Source organism: Ornithorhynchus anatinus, chromosome 2, assembly GCF_004115215.2.
Source record: "Ornithorhynchus anatinus isolate Pmale09 chromosome 2, mOrnAna1.pri.v4, whole genome shotgun sequence".
NCBI lineage: Eukaryota > Metazoa > Chordata > Mammalia > Monotremata > Ornithorhynchidae > Ornithorhynchus > Ornithorhynchus anatinus.
In genome coordinates this window covers 140,687,359-140,707,464 of record NC_041729.1, presented here as the reverse complement: position 1 = coordinate 140,707,464, position 20,106 = coordinate 140,687,359, and the positions used below count along the sequence as shown (strand labels likewise).

At 49.2% G+C, this 20,106-nt stretch overlaps 1 protein-coding gene across 4 annotated transcripts in view; it reads right to left on the bottom strand.

The window, feature by feature from the left end:
* Positions 1-1,960: 1,960 nt before the first annotated feature.
* LOC100090042 (ecto-ADP-ribosyltransferase 5-like) overlaps positions 1,961-20,106 on the bottom strand; it is a 64,545-nt gene continuing 46,399 nt past the window's right edge. For 3 of the 4 annotated variants that reach the window (XM_029048940.2, XM_029048917.2, XM_029048948.2), the window contains 6 exons: positions 18,534-18,611; positions 17,423-17,507; positions 4,905-4,931; positions 3,854-3,880; positions 2,999-3,025; positions 1,961-2,568 (listed from right to left, as the gene is read on the bottom strand). In XM_029048940.2, coding sequence (XP_028904773.1) covers positions 2,555-2,568; positions 2,999-3,025; positions 3,854-3,880; positions 4,905-4,931; positions 17,423-17,507; positions 18,534-18,611 — 258 coding nt within the window. In that variant the 3' untranslated portion in view covers positions 1,961-2,554. Of the gene's footprint in view, positions 2,569-2,998; positions 3,026-3,853; positions 3,881-4,904; positions 4,932-12,387; positions 13,100-17,422; positions 17,508-18,533; positions 18,612-20,106 lie in introns of those variants that run through there. The other variant, XM_029048932.2, reaches the window with a different exon arrangement.

Here is a 20,106-nt window from a genome sequence, read left to right as displayed (position 1 = left end):
CCACCCCCCGGGACCCCTTACGGGTTATGCCTACACGCACGTCCCCTCTGGGCTCTCCAGGGAAAGGACTCCAGCTCCACATCCCCCTTCCCTTTCTCCCCCTACCCTCTCTGTTCCAAAAAAAACGGCATGGGGAGGCGGGTGGGGGCCAGTGTCCTAGGGCTCCCTCCCCTCCTCTTCCTAGACCGGCTTGTGGATATCTTGAAATCTGTTGGAATCTATTCCAGGTGTTTCCCAGTAGTTCCTTCGTGTGCCCCCACTCCCCTCCTTCCTGGGTTTTCTGAGTGATGGGATGTCACACCTAGAGATAGGCTAGAGATCCAGATGGGGAGGGTCGAGGGAGAACACAAAAGGGTGGAGGAGGCAGAGTTGGGCTCCATAGGGGGCGCCAAAGGAAGGACTTAGATGTCTGTATGCCAGGGTGTTCAGAGCACCCAGAAACATGGCACCCCCACCCCCCACGACGATCTTAAAAGTCTACATCCAGAACTCCCAATACGCTCAGAAATTTGGCACTCACTGCCCCACCCCCCCCAAGCATCTCTCCCATAACCATACCCCACAGAGTTGGGAAGGGAACAGGAGGTGGAGGTGCAGGGATCAGGGCCACATTTGTTGGGGTAGAGAGGAGGGTCAGGGTTTATTGGAGCCCCCAGGACTCCCAGAGACCACCTTGGGGCCACCTCTGAACCCCTCCAGGTGGAGTCCAGACACCCCAATCTCTGGGAAGGACCAAAGTGCAGAGGGGGATTTAGGCCAGCTCCCCCAGCCCATCCCCAGGCCATCCCAGCTTGGGCCAGCGGGGTCTATGCCTCATTGTCCACCCTTCAGCCAAGACCGGGGGAGGTAGCAGGATGATGCTTGTTGGGGAGAAACCACTGGTCCTGCTGGCCCCAGTTTCCCATCTCCCCATTCCTCTGAACCCCTGCTCTCTCAGGTCATTGGACCCCCGGCCCCTGAATTCCCTGGACTGGCCAGAGAAGAGGAGCTGGGAGCTGGGAGCTGCTAGCCCTTCCCTTAGTGTTTCCCTCGTCCGTGTCTCTGAGTCTGCCTCACTGCGGGGTGGGGGTAGGGAGGGAGACTATGCAGGGGACTGGCCTGGGAGGCTGGGATGAGGGCCTTGCCTTACCCACTCAAGTGGCCTTTTCATGGAGGCCTTTTTGGTCCCAACTCCACAGAGCCCCTCACTGCTGTGCTCGTGGTCCTGTGGACTGGTCGCTTTGTACACGAGAATAAATCTATTTCTTTCTAATGGGCCCCATGGGGCTCAAGGTGCATGGGGAAGGGGAAGGAGCTGTTCAAGCCGAGAGGTCCACTCTTGGGGAGGGAAATTCCCAGCTATGCACTCAGAGGGGGATGGGAGAGGAGTGGCACAAACTTGATCTTTCTGGGTGTATTTAGGGTTAGAGGAGGGGTCACCCAGAACAGCCCCCATCACGGCAGGGCCAAAGGGGCAAGGATCCACATGGGCCAGAGTGCGGGTGCTCTCCGCCACTCCCCTGACCCCAGGGCAGGAGCATCTCCCTCCGTGGACCTGGGAACCCGGGGCACTCCCCTGCCTCTGATGGGACCTTGGCCTCCAACACCCTTAGAGGAAAAATTTGTGATCCCAGCCCTGGTAATCGTCTGTCTGCCTATCACCCCCTCCCCTCCCCATTCAGGATCTCCACAATTCCACCCACTAGTCACTCCAACAGCAAAGACCAACCTCACTCCCAACCTCTGACCCCACACTGGCCCTGCCCTGGGACTGGACTCGGTCCTGCAAGCACCGCCCTCCCCTCTCTCCCCACCCAGCCTGGAGCCACATCCTGAGCCAGCCTAGGACCTTCTGTCTGTCTGCCCCTGTCCCCCTGCTCCACTATCTCCTTGCCCTTTTGCCTCTGTCCTGAGTCTAAAGTGACTATCCCTCTTACTTAGAAAAAGCAAACAAAAAAATAGTCAAGAACAACAGAACAAGTAGTAGTAGGAACTGTGTAGTAGTAGTTACCGTATGCAGTAAACCCCATTAAGTGCTGGATCAGAATTAAGGTTTAGGGGTGGGGAATTAGAGTCTCTCTCCTTCAGGGAGGCTTGGAAAACTACCTCTTTCATCAATCCAAAAATACATTTTATAACTGGTGGCTGCTGAGGAGTCTATGGTTTAAAAAGCACTCTCATAGGTGGATAATTGAGGAGACTGCATAAAAAAGAAGCTGGGGGAGATTTGAGAAGAAATCCTAGGGTTTCTCTGGTGGTTTGGGAAAGCAGGTGGACATCGAGGAGAGGAGTGGGAGATGCAGGGGTCGAAGGACTGGCTGGGAAGGTGGGGGTGAGTGTGCAGGCAGGGAGCTGGTGCTGAGAGAGGAGGGAGACATCAGGGCCAGTGAGGGAGCAGATGGGCTGCAGGTGGTTTAGAGCCATCCTGGTGGGTGACAGTGCTGTGGGTGAGTGTGCCCGAGCTGAGAGACCCTGAGCTGTCAAAAACAGGGGGTCAGGGGACCCAGTCTGGAGCCGGGGAGCAGGATGAGGATGCCGGACAGCAACAGCAGCAGGGTCAGACCACTGGGAGCCATCATGCTGGGTGCTCTGTGGAGAGATGGGGGAAGGGGTTACACTAGGGCCAAAGGGGAAACCAACTGGAAACAGAAGTCCCTCCCACCCCCACCCCCACCCTTCTGTTATTTCGAAACCAGGAAATAAGGGACCTCCGGAGTTAGGGATACTTTCACACAGAGTTCAGTCCCGCCCCATACTGCACCACCCTCATGTACCGAGTAATAGTGAGGTCCCCAACAACCCAGGTAGAGTTCTAAAGCCTCACAGACCAAGGGATGGAGAGAGACTGGGCAGTCTCACTGACCATGAATCCCCAGGCTTCTCCCCACACCCAATTCCCAGGACAGGAGGTGGATGAGATAGGCAGAGCAGAGAAGTGACTATCTGTCTCAGCCAGCAGGGTAACCAGGGCCTTGGGGCTGCAGCCGGGACAGGAATGGGAGGCAAGATGGCCCCTCACCTGCACTGCAAAGGGCATCTTTCTCATCTGAAACACAAAGAGAATAGAAGGTCAGTCCCATCCTGCCTGTTCTGGCTCCTCTTTCCCGCTCCTGGCCCTCCATATTCCACTCCAAAAGCAACCTATCTGCGCCCTCAAATATCCCCCAACCATAAGGGGTGAAGGTAGGGTGCAAATTCTTGATGAACCCAGCCCTGGTTTCCATCTAGTTCAGGACCCTCAGTCCCCTTCCCCATGGCACAAGCCCCTTATAAGTCAGTTAGCCATGAGTGTCTACTGAGCATCTGTTTAGTGCAGTGTCCTGTAATAATAATATTAAATATATTATTATGGTAGAATGTGATAAGTGCTTTACTATGTGCCAGGCACTGTACTCAGAGCCATTTCTCAAGAACTTGCAAAGGGTTGCCCATCCATGTCCGCATCAAACTCCTTACCACCAGGTTTAAAGTACTAAATTACCTAGCCCCTTCCTACCTTACCTCCTTGACTTGTTACTACATCCCAGCCTGCACTCTTCACTCTTCTAATGCCATCCTACTCTATATTTCAGTCTTGTCTATCTTGCTGCTGACCTCTTGCCTCCTCTGCATCCTGCCTCTGGCCAGGAACACCTCTGGCCTTTTTGTATCCAACAGGCAATCACTCAACCCACCTTCAAACAATATTCAACCCTAACACCCTCCCCCCACCAAAAATACACAGCAACACCCTGTCATCTCTCCTGTGTTGTCAATTGACACAGCCCTGGTGTCCCTCCATTCCAGGTTCCTTGGCATACTGGATGGAGCACGGGCCTGGGAGTCAGGGAATTTGGTAGAGAGGGGCGGGATAGAAGAAGAGATGGACCCTCACCTGAACTCCAAGTGGCATTTTTCCCATCTGAAACACAAAGAGAATAGAGGGTCAGTCCCCACCTACCCGTTCCGGCACCTCCGACCCTTTACCGACCCTCCACACTCCACTTCAACAGCACCCCCATCAGTCCCTACAAATCTTCACCAGCCACATAGGGATTGGGTTGGGGTGCAAATTCCTGATGAACCCAACCCTGGTTTCCATCTAGTTCAGGACCCTCAGTACCCTTCCCCATGGCACAAGCCCCTTATAAGTCAGTTAGTCATGAGTGTCTACTGAGCATCTGTTTAATGCTGTGCCCTGAAATAACAATAATAATATCATCTGCATCAAACCTCTGCATAATAATACCTCTGCATCAAACTCCTTACTACCGGCTTTAAAGCATTCAATTGCCTAACCCCCTCCTACCTTACCTCCTTGACTTGCTACTATAACAGCGTGGCTCAGTGGAAAGAGCATGGGCTTTGGAGGCAGAGGTCATGAGTTCGAATCCCAGCTCTGCCACTTGTCAGCTGTGTGACCGTGGGCAAGTCACTTAACTTCTCTGTGCCTCAGTTACCTCATCTGTAAAATGGGGATTAAGACTGTGAGCCCCACGTGGGACATCCTGATTCCCCTGTGTCTACCCCAGCGCTTAGAACAGTGCTCGGCACATAGTAAGCGCTTAACAAATACCAACATTATTATTATAATCCAGACTGCACTCTTCACTGATCTAATGCCAACCTACTCACTATATCTCAGTCTCAACTATCTTGCTGCCGACCTCTTGCCCACATCCTGCCTCTGGCCTGGAACGCTCTCCCTTTTCATATCCAACGGGCATTCACTCTCCCCACTTTTAAAACAATCTCCAACCCTAACCCCTCCCCCTGCCAAAAACACCACAGCGACACCTTATCTGTGGTCTCTCCTATGCTTTTGATGGATACAGCCCTGGTCTCCCTCCAGTCCATGGTCCTTGGCATACTGGATGGAGCATGGGGCTGGGAGTCAGGGACCTTGGGAGAGAAGGGCGGGGATGGGAGAAGAGATGGCCCCTCACCTGAACTGCAAGTGGCATCTTTCTCATCTGAAACACAAAGAGAATAGAATGTCAGTCCCCACCTGCCTGCTCTGGCTCCTCCTCCCCTCTCCTGGCCCTCCACACTCCACTCCAACAGCACCCCATCAGGCCCTACAAATCTCCCCTAGCCACATCGGGTTGGGATGAGGGTGTGAATTCCGGATGGATTCAGCCCTGGTATCCATAATAATAATAATAATTGTGGTATTTGTTAAGTGCTTACTATGTGCCAGATACTGTACTAAGTGCTGGGGTGGATACAAGCAAATTAGGTTAGGCACAGTCCCTGTTCCATGTGGGGCTCACAGTCTCAATCCCCATTTTACGGATAAGGTAACTGAGGCACAGAGAAGTGAAAGGACTTGCCCAAGGTCCCACAGGAGACAAGTGGCAGAGCCAAGAGTAGAACCCATGACCTTCTGACTCCCAGGCCCATGCTCTATCCACTACACCATGCTGCTTCCCCTCTAGTTCAAGACTCTGCGCCCCCTTCCCCATGGCACAGTAACAATAATAATTATGGTATTCATTCATTCATTCATTCATTCATTCATTCATTCATTCATTCATGCTGGACAGCATTGTACTAAGTGCTTGGAAAGCATAATTTAGCAATAGAGACAATCCCAGCCCACACCAGCTTTACAGTCTGGGGAGGGGGGGAGACAGACATCGGAACAAGTAAACAGGTATCAGTATAAATAAATAGAATTAGAGATATATACATATATACATAAGTGCTGGGGGGCGGGGCAGGAGGGGAGACCAAAGGGAGTGAATTGAGGTGACACAGAAGGGAGGGGGAGGTGAGGAAAAGGGGTCTTAGTCTGGGAAGGCTTCTTGGAGGAGGTGCACCTTGAATATGGCTTTGAAGGGGGTGAAGAGTGATCGTTTGGCAGATTAGAAGAGGGAGTGCATTTCCAGCCAGAGGTAGGACATGGGCCAGGGGTGAGAAAGACAGAGGGCAAGACAGGCGAGATCAAGGCACAGTGAGAAGGTTAGCGTCAGAGGAGCGGAGTGTGTAGACTGGGATGTAGAAGGAGAGAAGGGAGGTGAGGTGAGGGGCAAGGTGGTGGAGAGCTTTGAAGCCAATAGTGAGGAGTTTTTGGTGTTAAGGAGGTCAATAGACAACCACTGGAGAGTTTTGAGAAGGTGGGTGACAAGCCCTGAACCTTTCTGTAGAAAGATAATCTGGGCAGCCAAGTGAAGTATGGTCTAAAGTGGGGAGAAGCAGGAGGTTGGAAAGTCAGAAAGGAGGCTGATGCAGTAATCCAGTCAGGATAGGGTGAGTAATTGTACTAATGTGAAAGAGGTTTGGATGGAGAGGGAAGGGTGGATCTTGGTGATGTTGTGAAGGTGAGGCCAGCAGGATTTGGTGACAGATTGGATATGTGGGGTGAATGAGAGTGCTTCCTATGTGCCAGCCACTGTACTAAGTGCTTTCATTTCAGTCAGTCACGACTGTGTACTGAGCATTTGTTTTGTTCAGTGCCCTGTAATAGCAAAAATAATACTACAAATTATTATTATTATTATGGTGGAATGTGATTAGTGCTTTACTATGCACCAAGCACTATATTAAGCACACCTTATCAAGAGTGCCCAGTGGTTTTGCCCATCCATCTCTGTATCAAACAAAAACTCCTTACCATCAGTTTCAAAGCACTCAATCACCGGCTCCCTCTTACCTTACCTCCTCGATTTGCTACTACTACCCAAGCTTCTCACTCCACTCCACTACTGCCAACCTATTCACTGTACTTGAATCTCGCCTAACTGGCTGCTCACCTCTTGCCCATGTCCTGCCTCTGGCCTGGAACACCCTCCCTCTTCATAATCTATAATCTCTCTCCCCACCTTCTAAACCTTATTGAAAGCACATCTCCTCCAACATGTCTTCCTTGACTAATCCTTCATTTCCTCTTATTACTATTATGCTTAATAATTGTAATCATAATAACAATGGTATTTGTTAGGCATTTACTTTGTCTCAAACATTGCTCTAAACACTAGGGCAAATGCAAGATAATCAAGTTGGATTTAGTCCCTATTCCACATGGCGTTCACAGTCTTAATCCCCATTTTACAGATGAGGTAACTGAGGCCCATAGAACTGAAGCGACTCTTCTCCCATTCCCTTCGGTGTCTCCTTCACCCTTGCTTATGCACTCTTCATTCACCCTTTCCTCATCCACCCTACAATTATGTATGTATGTATATGTTTATTTATATTGATATCTGTTTTCCCCTCTAGAGTGTTAGCTCATATTTTTAAATGATATTTGTTAAGTGCTATGTGCCAGGCACTGTACTAAGCACTGGGGTAGATACAAGCTAATCACATTGGACAGAGTCTATGTCCCACATGGGGCTCATAATCTTAATCCCCATTTGACAGATGAGGTAACAAGCACTGAGAAGTGAAGTGATGTTTCCAAGGTCACACAGCAGAAAAGTGACAGATCCAGGATTAGAATCCCCGCCAATTGTTCTGGACTTTTAACTCTCTCCTCAGGTCCCCTGTTCTTCCCCCTCCCCCATCCCTCACTCCCAATGATCTGGTCACCTACGTCATCACGAAAATTAACACCATCAGGTCTGAGCTCCCCAAAGTCACCCCTCCCCTTTCTCCATCCCCCCAGCTCCCAGCACTCTCCCCTACTTTCCCATCCTTCCCTGCAGTATCCGTAGAGGAGATCTCCTCCCTCCTCGCAAGTGCCACCCCTCCACCTGGGCTTCGGACCCCATTCCCACTCACCTTATAAAAACTATTGCCCCTGCCCTCCTCCCCTCCTTAACTTCTATCTTTAGCCACTCACTCTCCAATGGGTTCTTCCCCTCTGCCTTCAAACATGCCCATGTCTCCCCCATCCTAAAAAAACCCTGTCTCGAACCCACTTCCCCTTCCAATAATTGCCCTATCTCCCTCCTACCCTTCCTTTCCAAACTCCTAGAATGAGTCATCTACACTTGTTGCCTTGAATTCCTCAACTCCAACTCTCTCCTGGACCACCTCCAATCTGGCTTCCAACCCCTTCACTCCACCGAGACTGCCCTCTCAAAGGGCACCCATGAACTCCTTCTTGCCAAATCCAATTGTTCCTATTCTACCTTAATCCTCCTCAACCTCTCAGCTGCCTTTGACATTGTTGAACACCCCCTTCTCCTCCACATTTTATCCCACCTTGGCTTCACAGACTCCATCCTCTCCTGGTTCTCCTCTTATCTTTCTGGCTGTTCATTCTCGGTCTCCTTCATGGGCTCCTCCTTCCCCCCCATCCACTAACTGTAGGGGTTCCTTAAGGGTCAGTTTTTGGGCCTCTTCTGTTCTCCATCTATACTTACTCTCTTGGTGAACTCATTCGCCTCCACAGCCTCAACTATCATCTCTGTGCAGCTAACACCCAAATCTACATCTCCTCCCTGTTCTCTCCTCCTCCCTCCAGGCTCGCATCTCCTCCTGTCTCCAGGATGTCTCCTCCTGGATGTCTTCCCGCCACCTAAAACTCAACATGTCTAAAACTGAGCTCCTTATCCCCCCGCCCGAAACCCTGTCCTCTCCCTGACTTCCCTGTCACTGTGGACGGCACGACCATCCTTCCCGTCTCACAAGCCTGCAACCTTAGTGTCATCCTTGATTCAGCTCTCTCATTCACCCCACACATCCAATCTGTCACCAACACCTGCTGGTCTCACCTTTACAATATCGCCAAGGTGATCCCTTTCCTCTCCATCCAAATGGCTATTGTGCTGGTACAAGCTCTCATAATATCCCGACTGGATTATTGTCAGACTTCTTTCTGATCTCCCTTCCTTTTGTCTCTCCCCACTGCATTCTATTCCTCATTCGGCTGCCCAGATCATCTTTCTACAGATGCGCTCTGGGCATGTCACTCCCTCAAAAACCTTCAGTGGTTGCCTATCAACCATCGCACGAAGCAAAAACTCCTCACTCTTGGCTTCAAAGCTCTCCATCACCTTGCCCCTTCCTACCTCTCCTCCCTTCTCTCTTTCTACTGCCCACCCCATACACTCCGCTCCTCTGCTGCTCACCTCCTCATTGTCCCCTGTTCATGCCTAACCCACCTTCGACCCATGGCTCACGTCCTACCACTGCCCTGGAATGCCCTCCCTCCTCACCTCCGCCAAACTAACTCTCTTCCCCTCTTCAAAGCCCTACTGAGGGCTCACCTCCTCCAAGAGGCCTTCCCAGACTGAGCCCCCCTTCCTTCTGCTCTCCCTTCCCTCTCCTCCCCTCCTCTGCTCCCCCCCTTCCCTTCCCCTCGCCAAGTACTGTGCTCATTGGTATATATTTCCCTATTTATTTTGTTGATGAGGTGTACATCCTTTGATTCTATTTATCTTGATGATGTTGTCTTGTTTTTATTTTGCTCTGTTTTGCTTTGCTGACTGTCTTCCCCATTTAGACTGTGAGCCTGTCACTGGACAGGGATTGTCTCTATCTCTTGCTGAATTGTACATTTCAAGTGCTTAGTACTGTGCTCTGCACCAGTAAGTGCTCAATAAATACTACTGAATGAATGAATGAACCCAGGTTCTTCTGACTGCCAGGACCATGCTCTATCCACTAGGCCCTGCTGCTTTTCAAAGCAACATTGTGGGCAGGAACTTGTCTACCAACTCTGTTATATTGTACTCTTCCAAGTGCTTAGTACAGTCCAACCACACACGCTAAGTGCACAATAAATAGGATTGATTGATTGATTGGGAAAGATACAGGAAAATCCGGTCAGACAGTCCCTGATCTATACTAGGCTCATAGTCTAAGTAGGCAGAGGAGCAGATATTGAATCCCCATTTTACAGTTGAAGAAATTGAAGGATGGAAAAATTAAGTGGCTTGGCCAAGGTCACATTGATGGAGTGGGCATTAGAACCCAGGTCCTCTGATTCCCAGGCCTTTGATCAATCAATCAATCAATCAATCAATCAGTGCTATTTATTGAGTGTTTACTGTGTACCAAGCAAGTGCTTCAGAGAGTACAATGCAACGGAGTGTGGAAGAGGTGTTGGCTTCCTTCTCGCACCGCAATGCCATTTTTGCACCATTCCACCTTCTCCATCCCTTTCTTTCCCTTCCTTCCAAAACCATATCATCTGCCTCTATCACCCTCTCCAGATTCTAATAACGGTCATCTACCGCCCCCCCACGCCCCACCTCTAACTTCTTTAACCATTTTGATCCCTTTCTCGCATTCTCTCTTTGTTTTTACCTACACTGATCCTTGGGGACTTCAATATCCACACAGATATGCTTGACGACCTTTCTGCCACCTGCCTTCCATCACTCAACTCCACTGACCTCCTGTTCCACCCCACCTAGGCCACTCACTAATTTAGACACATACTCAATCTCATTTTCTCTAGCGACTGCATAGTCTCTATTCTAACACACCCTGAAATCCCTCTATCTGACCACAACCTTTTCACTTGCCTTCTTTCCCACATCTCTCCACAAATCCTTTCCCCAACAGAGATCTCCAATCTTTTGACCCCATCCAATTTTCTCAACTCATCATGCCCCGTATAGCTTTCATACCCAAACTACCATCCTTTGATGACCAAACTGATGCTCTCAACACCACGATTTCTATTCAATTCATTCGCTCCCCTAATCCCTTTGACGATCTCGTACCACTAACCTACAGCCCTGAATCACCTGCTCATTCCACCTCCTTCGCTCTTGTGCATGAGCTGCAGAGCACTGTGGGCAGAAATCTAGATATCAGGTCATCTTCATGCACTTCAAGTTTATCCTTCTATGCTTTAACTCGTCCCTCCCGTCTGCCCAGCAGAATTATTTCTCCATCTTTATTGACACCCATGCCCCTCGCCCTCACCAGATGTTCCAGACGTTCCCCTCCTCAAACCCCCAATCCCACCGCCTCCCCCATCACTTGCCCCTAGTGACCTGGCCACCCACTTTATTGAGAAAATTGACACTCTCAGGCATGATCTCCCTAAATTCCCCGCTGCTCCTCCCTCAGTCCCTCTTCCCTGCTGCAACTCCTTCAACTCTCCCATATTTCCCAGTAGCATCTCTAGAGGAGACCTCCTGCCTTCTCTCAAACCCCACTCTCTACACCTGTCCACCCTTTCCTTTACACCTTATCAAAACACTTGTCTCGTCTTTTCTTTCCTCCCTAACTGCCATCTTCAACTGTTCTCTCTCCTATAGCTTCTTCCCCACTACTTTCAATCATGCCCATGCACTATCCTCAAAAAACCCCTCCCTTGACTTCATGGCTCCCTCCAGTTATTGCCCCATACCATTCCTCTCCAAATGCCTTGAGCGAGTTGTCTACACCTGCTGTCTCAAGGTCCTCTCCTCCAATTCTCTCCTTGACTCTCTCTAAGCTGGCTTCCATTCCCTTCATTCCACAGAAAGGGCCCTCGCAAAGGTCACCAATGATCTCCTTTTTGACAAATCCAATGGTCTCTACTCCATCCTCATCCTCCTCGAACCCTCAGCTACCTTCGACACCGTCAACCACCCCCTTTCAACCACCCCCTTCTCCTGGAAACATTATCCAACCTCAACTTCACTGACATTTTCCTCTCCTGGTTCTCCTCCTAGCTCTCTGGCTGCTCACTGTCAGTCTCTTTCGTGGGTTCCTCCTCTGTCCCCCACCCCATACCTCTGGGAATCCCTTAAGGTTCAGTTCTGGTCCCCTTCTGGATCTCCTTCTATTCTCCATCTACACCCACTCCCTTGAGGAACTCATTCACTCACATGACTTCAACTACCACCTCTCTGCAGATGATTCCCAAATCTTCATCTCCAGCCCTGATCTCTGTCACTATTTATAATAATAAATGTGGCACTTATTCAGAATTTACTGTGCACCACGCACTGTACTAAGTGCTGTGGTGGATACAAGCAAAATGAGGTTGGATACAGCCTCTGTCCCACGTGAGATTCACAGTCTTAAGCTCCATTTTACAGATGAGGGAACTTAGGTACACAGCAGACAAGTGGTGGAGCAGTGATTACAACCAGGTCCTTCTGAATCCTGGACCCATGTTCTATCCACTAAGCCATGCTCCTAATGTCATTGTTTATACTTTCCCAAAAGCTTAGTACAGTACTCTGCACATAGTAAGTGCTTAATAAATACAACTTAATGAACTGAATGAATAACTACATTTGGTTTGCAATGAGAAAGGATGTCAGGAAAGGCCTTCTCTAGAAGATGTTTCTTTGGATGGTTTTGAATTAGAGAGAGGACACCAGAGAGGGCCACCCACCCCTCACGGGATTGTCTCTATCTGTTGCCTAATTGTACTTTTCAAGCGCTTATTACAGGGCTCTACACACAGTAAGTGCTCAATAAATACGATTAAATGAATGAATGAATGAATTCTATGCTCAATAAATACGATTGAATGAATGAATGAATTCCCTTCAAGGACTAACCCCGGGATATTACCCAATAACTCACTTCCTTTGTAGGCACAGTTGAAACAGGCTAAAGCCTTCTTTGAGTTGAGGATGAAGTGGCCTCCCTTTTTCGGGGTGACGGTGAAGACTTCATTCACAGGGATCAGCACTTCTTGTTCATTTTCATGAAAGGAGAATTTTTGGATATCCACCCCCAAGTAGGTATAGATGGTGTAGAAGGTGCGATTACCATACGACTCACTTATCGAACGATTCTGGGACGTGGAGCTGAAATGCCCAAAGCGCATGGGTCCCCTCCCTCTGTGAGTGAACCTGTCCAAGCCCCGAAAAAGCTTTATGGTGTATTTGACCTTTGGCAGGAGCTGCAGGGCCCTAGTCAGGTAGAAGTGGAAGGCTTTGTATTGAAAATTTTTCTGGTAGTATGTCAGAGATGTCCCGTTTGTTCTCACAGCCTGGTTGAAGTCTCGATAAAGTTGGTGACAGGTGTACATTATGACAGCTATGCCATACTCGTCCTTGAAGCCCAAGGGGAGGGGAGACACCTTCTTCTTGATCTCATTCTGCCACTTGTCCCTTGCTTTGGCCCAGGTTTCAAGGAGAAATTTGTTGTTTCTCATTTCATCCTTCAGGAGTTGGGAGGCTATGGAATCCATTTCTTTTTCACATCCTTTATACTGGTCATCAAAAGCATCATACTGCATGGTCATCTCGATCTGCTGACCTCCCGTCATTTTGATCTGCTTACCTCCCACCTGGACAGAGAGGATTATGGGGCTGGCACCAGAGGAGGGACAGGAGCCTTTGGGCACCAAGCCTAGACCTTCCCCCTCCCCCTGTCAGGGATGAACCAGTGGCAGGGACCTGAGGGCCAGGCAAGAATGTCCAATCCACAGATGGCCAGTGATCAGGGCCATTCAGGAGCCTAGGATTGGGTGGGGGAAGCACTCTAAGGCAGCCAGGGGGCAGAAGGAATCAGGATCTGGGATGATATAATGAAAATAAGACCAAAAACGTGGGACTAGATAGAAAGGACTCATAAAATGAATTAATCAAACAAGGATTAACTAATCAATAAACAGTTTTACACATGAGGTCTGTGGTAGCTAAGGGGCTGAGAGGGTGGTGGCTCCTTCTGGGAGGAGGTGACTTTACAGGAAGAACTAGAATTGGGGAGTGATGAAGTTTAGCAGAGCTGAGCAGGGATGGGGTTCCAAGTGGGTAGGGGAGTGGGGAACACAACCAATGGGCAGTAAAGAAGCTTGTGTGAGAAGAGAAAATAGCTGAAGTCGGGGAGGAGGATGGAAAGCACAAGTGGGGCAATGCCGTTAGTGACTCCCTGGCCCATTCTGGACTCCCTTGCTACCCACCACTGTTCCTGGATTGCTGACATCTCTGGAATATGTCTGAAGGTAGACAGTAGTGTGATAGGGGCTGGTGCACCTCATTCATTCATTCATTCAATAGTATTTATTGAGCGCTTACTATGTGCAGAGCACTGTACTAAGCGCTTGGAATGAACAAGTCGGCAACAGATAGAGACAGTCCCTGCCGTTTGACGGGCTTACAGTCTAATCGGGGGAGACGGACAGACAAGAACAATGGCAATAAATAGAGTCAAGGGGAAGAACATCTCTCCTGAGGGCAGTGCCCTGGATCCAGGCATACAAGGTGCCAGTGGATTAGAGATCTAGGCGACCAGGGAAAACCACAGCTTTGGAAAGGTCATTCTGGTAGCAAGGATTCTAAGGGGGGGATCCATTTGGGGAGCAGCATGGCCTAGTGGAAAGAGCACAGGCCCAGGAGACAGAGGACCAATGACCTAATCCTGGTTCTTCCAGGTGCTTGCTATGTGACCTTGGGCAAGTAACTTCACTTTTGCTGCCTCAGTTTCCTCATCTATAAAATGGGGATTCAATCAATGCCTGTTGCTCCTCTTATGAGGCCCATATGGAACAAGGATGTGTCTGACCTGATTAGCTTGTATCTACCCCCGCACTTAGAACAATGCTTGGTACCTAGTAAGCCCTTAATGAATATAATGATAACAACAATAATGATGATGATGATAAGCAGTAGAGAATAATAAGAATAATAATAATAATAACATTGGTATTTGTTAAGCGCTATGTGCAAAGCACTGTTCTAAGCGCTGGGGTAGATACAGGGTAATCAGGTTGTCCCACATGAGGATCACAGTCTTCATCCCCATTTTCCAGATGAGGTAACTGAGGCCCAGAGAAGTGAAGTGACTTGCCCACAGTCACACAGCTGACAAGTGGCAGAGCTGGGATTCAAACCCACAACCTCTGACTCCCCAGCCTGGGATCTTTCCACTCAGCCACGCTGCTTCTCCAATAATTATGGTATTTGTTAAGTGCCTTTTATGTGGCAAGCATTATTCTAAGCGCTGGGGTGGATACAGAGTAATCAGGTTGTCTCATGTGGGGCTCACTTTTAATCCTCATTTTACAGATGAGGTAACTGAGGCACAGAGAAGTCAGGTGACTTGCCTGAGGTCACCCAGCAGACAAGTGGCGGAGATGGGATTAGAACCCTTCGTCCTCTGATTCCCAAGTTCATGCTCTTTCCACTAAGCCATGCTGCTTCAGTGTGGCTCAGTGGAAAGAGCACAGGCTTTGGAGTCAGAGGTCATGGGTTCTAATCCCAGCTCCGCTACTTGTCCGCTGTGTGACTTGGGGCAAGACACTTAACTTCTCTGGGCCTCAGTTCCCTCATCTGTAAAATGGGGGGATTAAGACTGTGAGCCCTAAATGGAACAACCTGACTATCTTGTATCTTCCCCAGCGCTGAGAACAGTGCTTGGCACATAGTAAGTGCTGAACAAATACCATAATAATAATAATAATGATAATGTTAATCTTACCAGAAATTGCAGAAACCCCTTTTCCTACTTCCACACCCCTCTCTCCTTTACAGCACAGGGCCAGACTGTGAATTCTTCCTTCATTAAGCCCACCCACTCTCCAATTTGCCACCCTATCCCTGACTTTCACCTCCACCCTAAGATCCCTTCCGCCCCCCAAACCCATTTGTCCCTGCCCCAAGAGCAGTACGTCTCTCAGGCCCGCAACCTCGGTGTCATCTTTGACTCGTCTCTCTCGTTCACCCCACACATCCGATCCGTTACCAAGACCTGCCGGTCTCACCCTTACAATATCGCCAAGATCCGCCCTTTCCTCTCCACCCAAACGGCTACCTTACTGCTACAGGCTCTTGTTATATCCCGGCTAGACTACTGTGTCAGCCTTCTCTCTGATCTCCCTTCCTCCTCTCTCACCCTGCTCCGGTCTATTCTTCATTCCGCTGCCCGGCTCATCTTCCTGCAGAAATGATTAGGGCATGTCACTCCTCTTCTTAAACACCTCCAGTGGTTGCCTATCGACCTCTGCTCAAAACAAAAACTCCTCACTCTAGGCTTCGAGGCTCTCCATCACTTTGCCCCTTCTTACCTCTCCTCCCTTCTCTCTTTCAACTGCCCACCCCGCATGCTCCGCTCCTCTGCCGCCCACCTCCTCACCGTCCCTCAGTCTCGCCTATCCCGCCATCGACCCCTGGGTCACGTCCTCCGCGGTCCTGGAATGCCCTCCCTCCTCACCTCCAACAATCTAATTATCTTCCCCTCTTCAAATCCCTACTTATAGCTCACCTCCTCCAAGAGGCCTTCCCAGACTGAGCTCCCCCCCTTTTTCCCTCTGCTCCCTCTACCCCCCCTTCACCTCTCCGCAGCTAAACCCTCTTCTCCTCCCTTTCCCTCTCCTCTTCCCCCTCTCCCGTCCCACCCCCTCAGCACTGTACTCGTCTGCTCAACTGGATATATCTTCATCACCCTATTTATTTTGTTTAATGAGATGTACATCACCCTGATTCTATTTATTTACCATTGTTTTTATGAGATGTTCTTCCCCTTGACTCTATTTATTGCCATTATTCTTGTCTGCCTGTCTCCTCTGATTAGACTGTAAGCCCATCAAAGGGCAGGGACTGTCTCTATCTGTTGCTGATTTGTACATTCCAAGCGCTTAGTACAGTGCTCTGCACATAGTAAGTGTTCAATAAATACTATTGAATGAATGAATGAACAGGGATATGTACATCTCAGGAACTGGTGTGACCTTCAGCAAGTCACTTCACTTTCTCTGTACCTAAATTAACCCATCTGTAAAATGGAGATTAAGACTGCGAGCCCCACATGGGACACGGACTGTGTCCAACCTGATTAGCTCACATCTACCCTAGCACTAACTACAATGACTGAGAAACAGCATGGCCTATTGGATAGACCACGGGTCTGGGAGTCAGAAGGACCTCAGTTCTAATTCCATCTCCTCCACCTTTCTGCTGTGGGACCTTGGGCAACTCCTAAACTTCTCTATGCCTCAATTCCCTCATCTGTAAAATGGGGATTAAGACAGTGAGCCTCATGTGGGGTGGGGACTGTGTCCAATCTGATTACCTTGTGCTTAGAACACAGTGCCTGCCACATAGGAAGAGTTTAACAAATACCGTAAAAAAGCTCTTACCGCATACTTTGTAAGCGCATTAAGGGCCAGGAACCTGTCCGCTAATTCTCTTGTATTGTACTCTCCCAAACATTTAGAACAGTGCTTTGCATATATTAAGTGGCCAGAAACCCATCTGCTAAGTCCCTTGTATTGTAATAATGATAATAATGTTGGTATTTGTTAAGCGCTTACTATGTGCAGAGCACTGTTCTAAGCGCTGGGTAGATACAGGGTGATCAGGTTGTCCCACGTGGGGCTCACAGTTTTAATCCCCACTTTACAGATGAGGTAACTGAGGCACAGAGAAGTTAAGTGACTTGCCCACAGTCACACAGCTTACAAGTGGTAGAACCGGAATTCGAACCCATGACCTCTGACTCCCAAGCCCGGGCTCTTTCCACTGAGCCACACTGCTTCTCTACTCTCCCAAGCACTTAGAACAGTGCTTTGCACATATTAAGTGCTCAGTAAATATCACTGATTACTAAAAGGAAAAAAAAGCAAACATCTCTTAGTGATGGTTGGTACAGGAAAATGGGGTAGGGTGAGTACCTGAGGTGTTCGCAAGAAGATCTGGACCCAGAGGGCAGAGCTCATGACCACGTGAGGCAGCCCCATCTCCTACCTTTGTGGTGACCTGCAAGGAAAGCCGGCAAGACAGTGGGAATGCTTTTTTTGGGGGAGGGGAGGGGTGGCAAGGCTCAGAGACCTGGGAAGTGCCCCTGGCTTCAAAGGCCCGTTCCTGCCTCCAGCCCTGGGAACCTCCCTACTTTGATCAACCCAATTTACTTGTAATAATGTTGGTATTTGTTAAGCACTTACTATGTGCAGAGCACTGTTCTAAGTGCTGGGGTAGGTACAGGGTCATCAGGTTGTCCTACGTGAGGCTCACAGTTAATCCCCATTTTACAGATGAGGTAACTGAGGCACAGAGAAGTGAAGTGACTCGCCCACGGTCACAAAGCTGACAAGTGGCAGAGCCGGGAGTCGAACTCATGACCTCTGACTCCGAAGCCCAGGCTCTTTCCACTGAGCCACGCTGCTTCCCACCCTATAGTAAACACTTAACAAATGCCACAATTATTATGTGAGAACCAGCGTGGCTTAGGGGAAAGAGCAAGAGGTTGGGAGTCAAAGGTCGTGGGTTCCAATCCCAACTCTGCCACTTGTCAGCTGTGTGACTTCAGAAAGTCACTTAACTTCTCTCTGCCTCATTTATCTCATCTATAAAATGGGGATTAAGACTGTGAGCCCCACGTGGGACAACCTGGTGACCTTGTATCTAACCCAGCTCTTAGAACACTGCTTGGCACATAGTAAGTGCTTAACAAATACCATCATTATTATTATTATTATATTCCCCCATGCTGAGTCTCCATCGCCAAGCCTGGTGCCAGATCCTGCTCCCCATGGCCCCTCCCCACATTCACCCTCCCCAAAGGAGTGGGGGGGACAACCACCCCTCAGGGTGGGGGCTAGGAGAACACTCTCCCATTATGCTACCTTCCTCTCTCCTACAGGGCACAGCCCCAACTCCTCCTCAAAACCTCTAGGGCACTGGGAAGCCCTAGAATCAGGGTCCTGGTCCAGTGCTGCCCATGCCCAAGAGACCCCCACCTCCTCAGGGCAGAAAGTTCCCCCACCCTCCCAACCAACAACCAACCTGCTTCTCCGGCTCCCTGCCTGCTAGCACCTCAGGCTCCGGGTTGGAGGTGGGGAGACTGTAAACTGCTGCCAGGACCTGGTTTAGGTTTTGTGAGGGGAGGGGAGAAAGAGAGCAGAATTTTCACTTTCGAAGGAAAGGTCAGAGTGAGCAACTCTCTAGCAGATCCCACCCCTGTGTGCTCTTTTTATGGTAACTGTTAAGTGCTTACTATGTACCAGTCACTGTTTTAAGCATTAGATAGAAGCTAATCAGGTTGGACAGGGTCCATGTCCTACCCACATGGGGCTCACAGTCTTAATCCCCACTTTACAGGTGAGGTAACTGAGGCCCAGAGAAGTGAAGTGGCTTGCCCAAGGTCACACAACAGACAAGTGGTGGAGCTAGGATTAGTACCCAGGTCCTTCTGACTGCCAGGCCCCTGCTCTATCCACCAGGTCTGATTTATTAAAGACTTTTAATGTGCTAAACACTGCATTACTGCATTTACACTCTACACCATAATGGGAAGGAGAATGGTCTAGTGGAAAGAGCAAGGGCCGAGGAGTCAGAAGACCTGGATTCTAATCCCAGCTCTGCTGCATACCCTGGGCAACTCACAACTTATCTCTGCCTCAGTTCACTCATCTGCAAAATGAGGAGTCAATACCTGTTCTCCCACCTACCTAGAATGCAAGCCCCATGTGTGACCTGATTAATTTGTATCTGCCACCATGCTTAGGACAATGCTCGGTATGGAATAAGTACTTAATGAATACAATGATTATTATTAAGCACTAGGGTAAATACAGTACAATCAGGTTGGATACAGTCTCTATTCCATATGGAGCCCATAGACTAAGAAGGAGGAAGAACAGGTCTTGGATCTCCATTTTACAGATGAAGAAACTGAGGCCCAGAGGAGTGAAAGTGCCTTGTCCAAGGTCACACAACAGACAAATGGCAGAATTTTCTTAATGTGGTAACCTATACCTCAACCTCAAAACTTAGCACAGAATAAGCACTTTACAAATGCCAATTTTCCCAGAAGCTTTTTTCTCCCTTCAGGAGCTGACACACTTGGAAGGTGTCTTTAGGCAACTCTGAGAATTTACAGAAGCTGTTCCTCTTTTTCATCTTCAGTGGTTCTCTTTAATATGTAAGAGTATACTGGATTCTCAAATTAAGGGCTTAAAAGCTTGTTATAGATTTAGTGCCATCCTATAGAGTAGAAGCCAAGGCTCTCTACCCTCACGGGGCTTTCTATTTAATGGGGGAGACAGGGTGACAGAAATTGCATTCCTCTCCCCTTAGGGCAGCAGTTCCCTGTGAGCAACGATTGTGTCTACCAACTCTATCGCATTGTATTTTTCCAAATCTTAGGTCAGTGCTCTGTACACAGAAAGTGCCCAATTAGCACCACTGGTTGATTAATCGATGGATGGTGGATGTGAAAGTACTGTCAGCTACAACTGATCACAGCACACAGACAGTTGGCGGGTTCAAGGGGGTGCTGTATGGCCCCAGTTTACACTCTGGGGTGAGGTAAGAAGCACGGTCCCCATCCTCGGTGGGCTTCCAATCTAACAGCCGC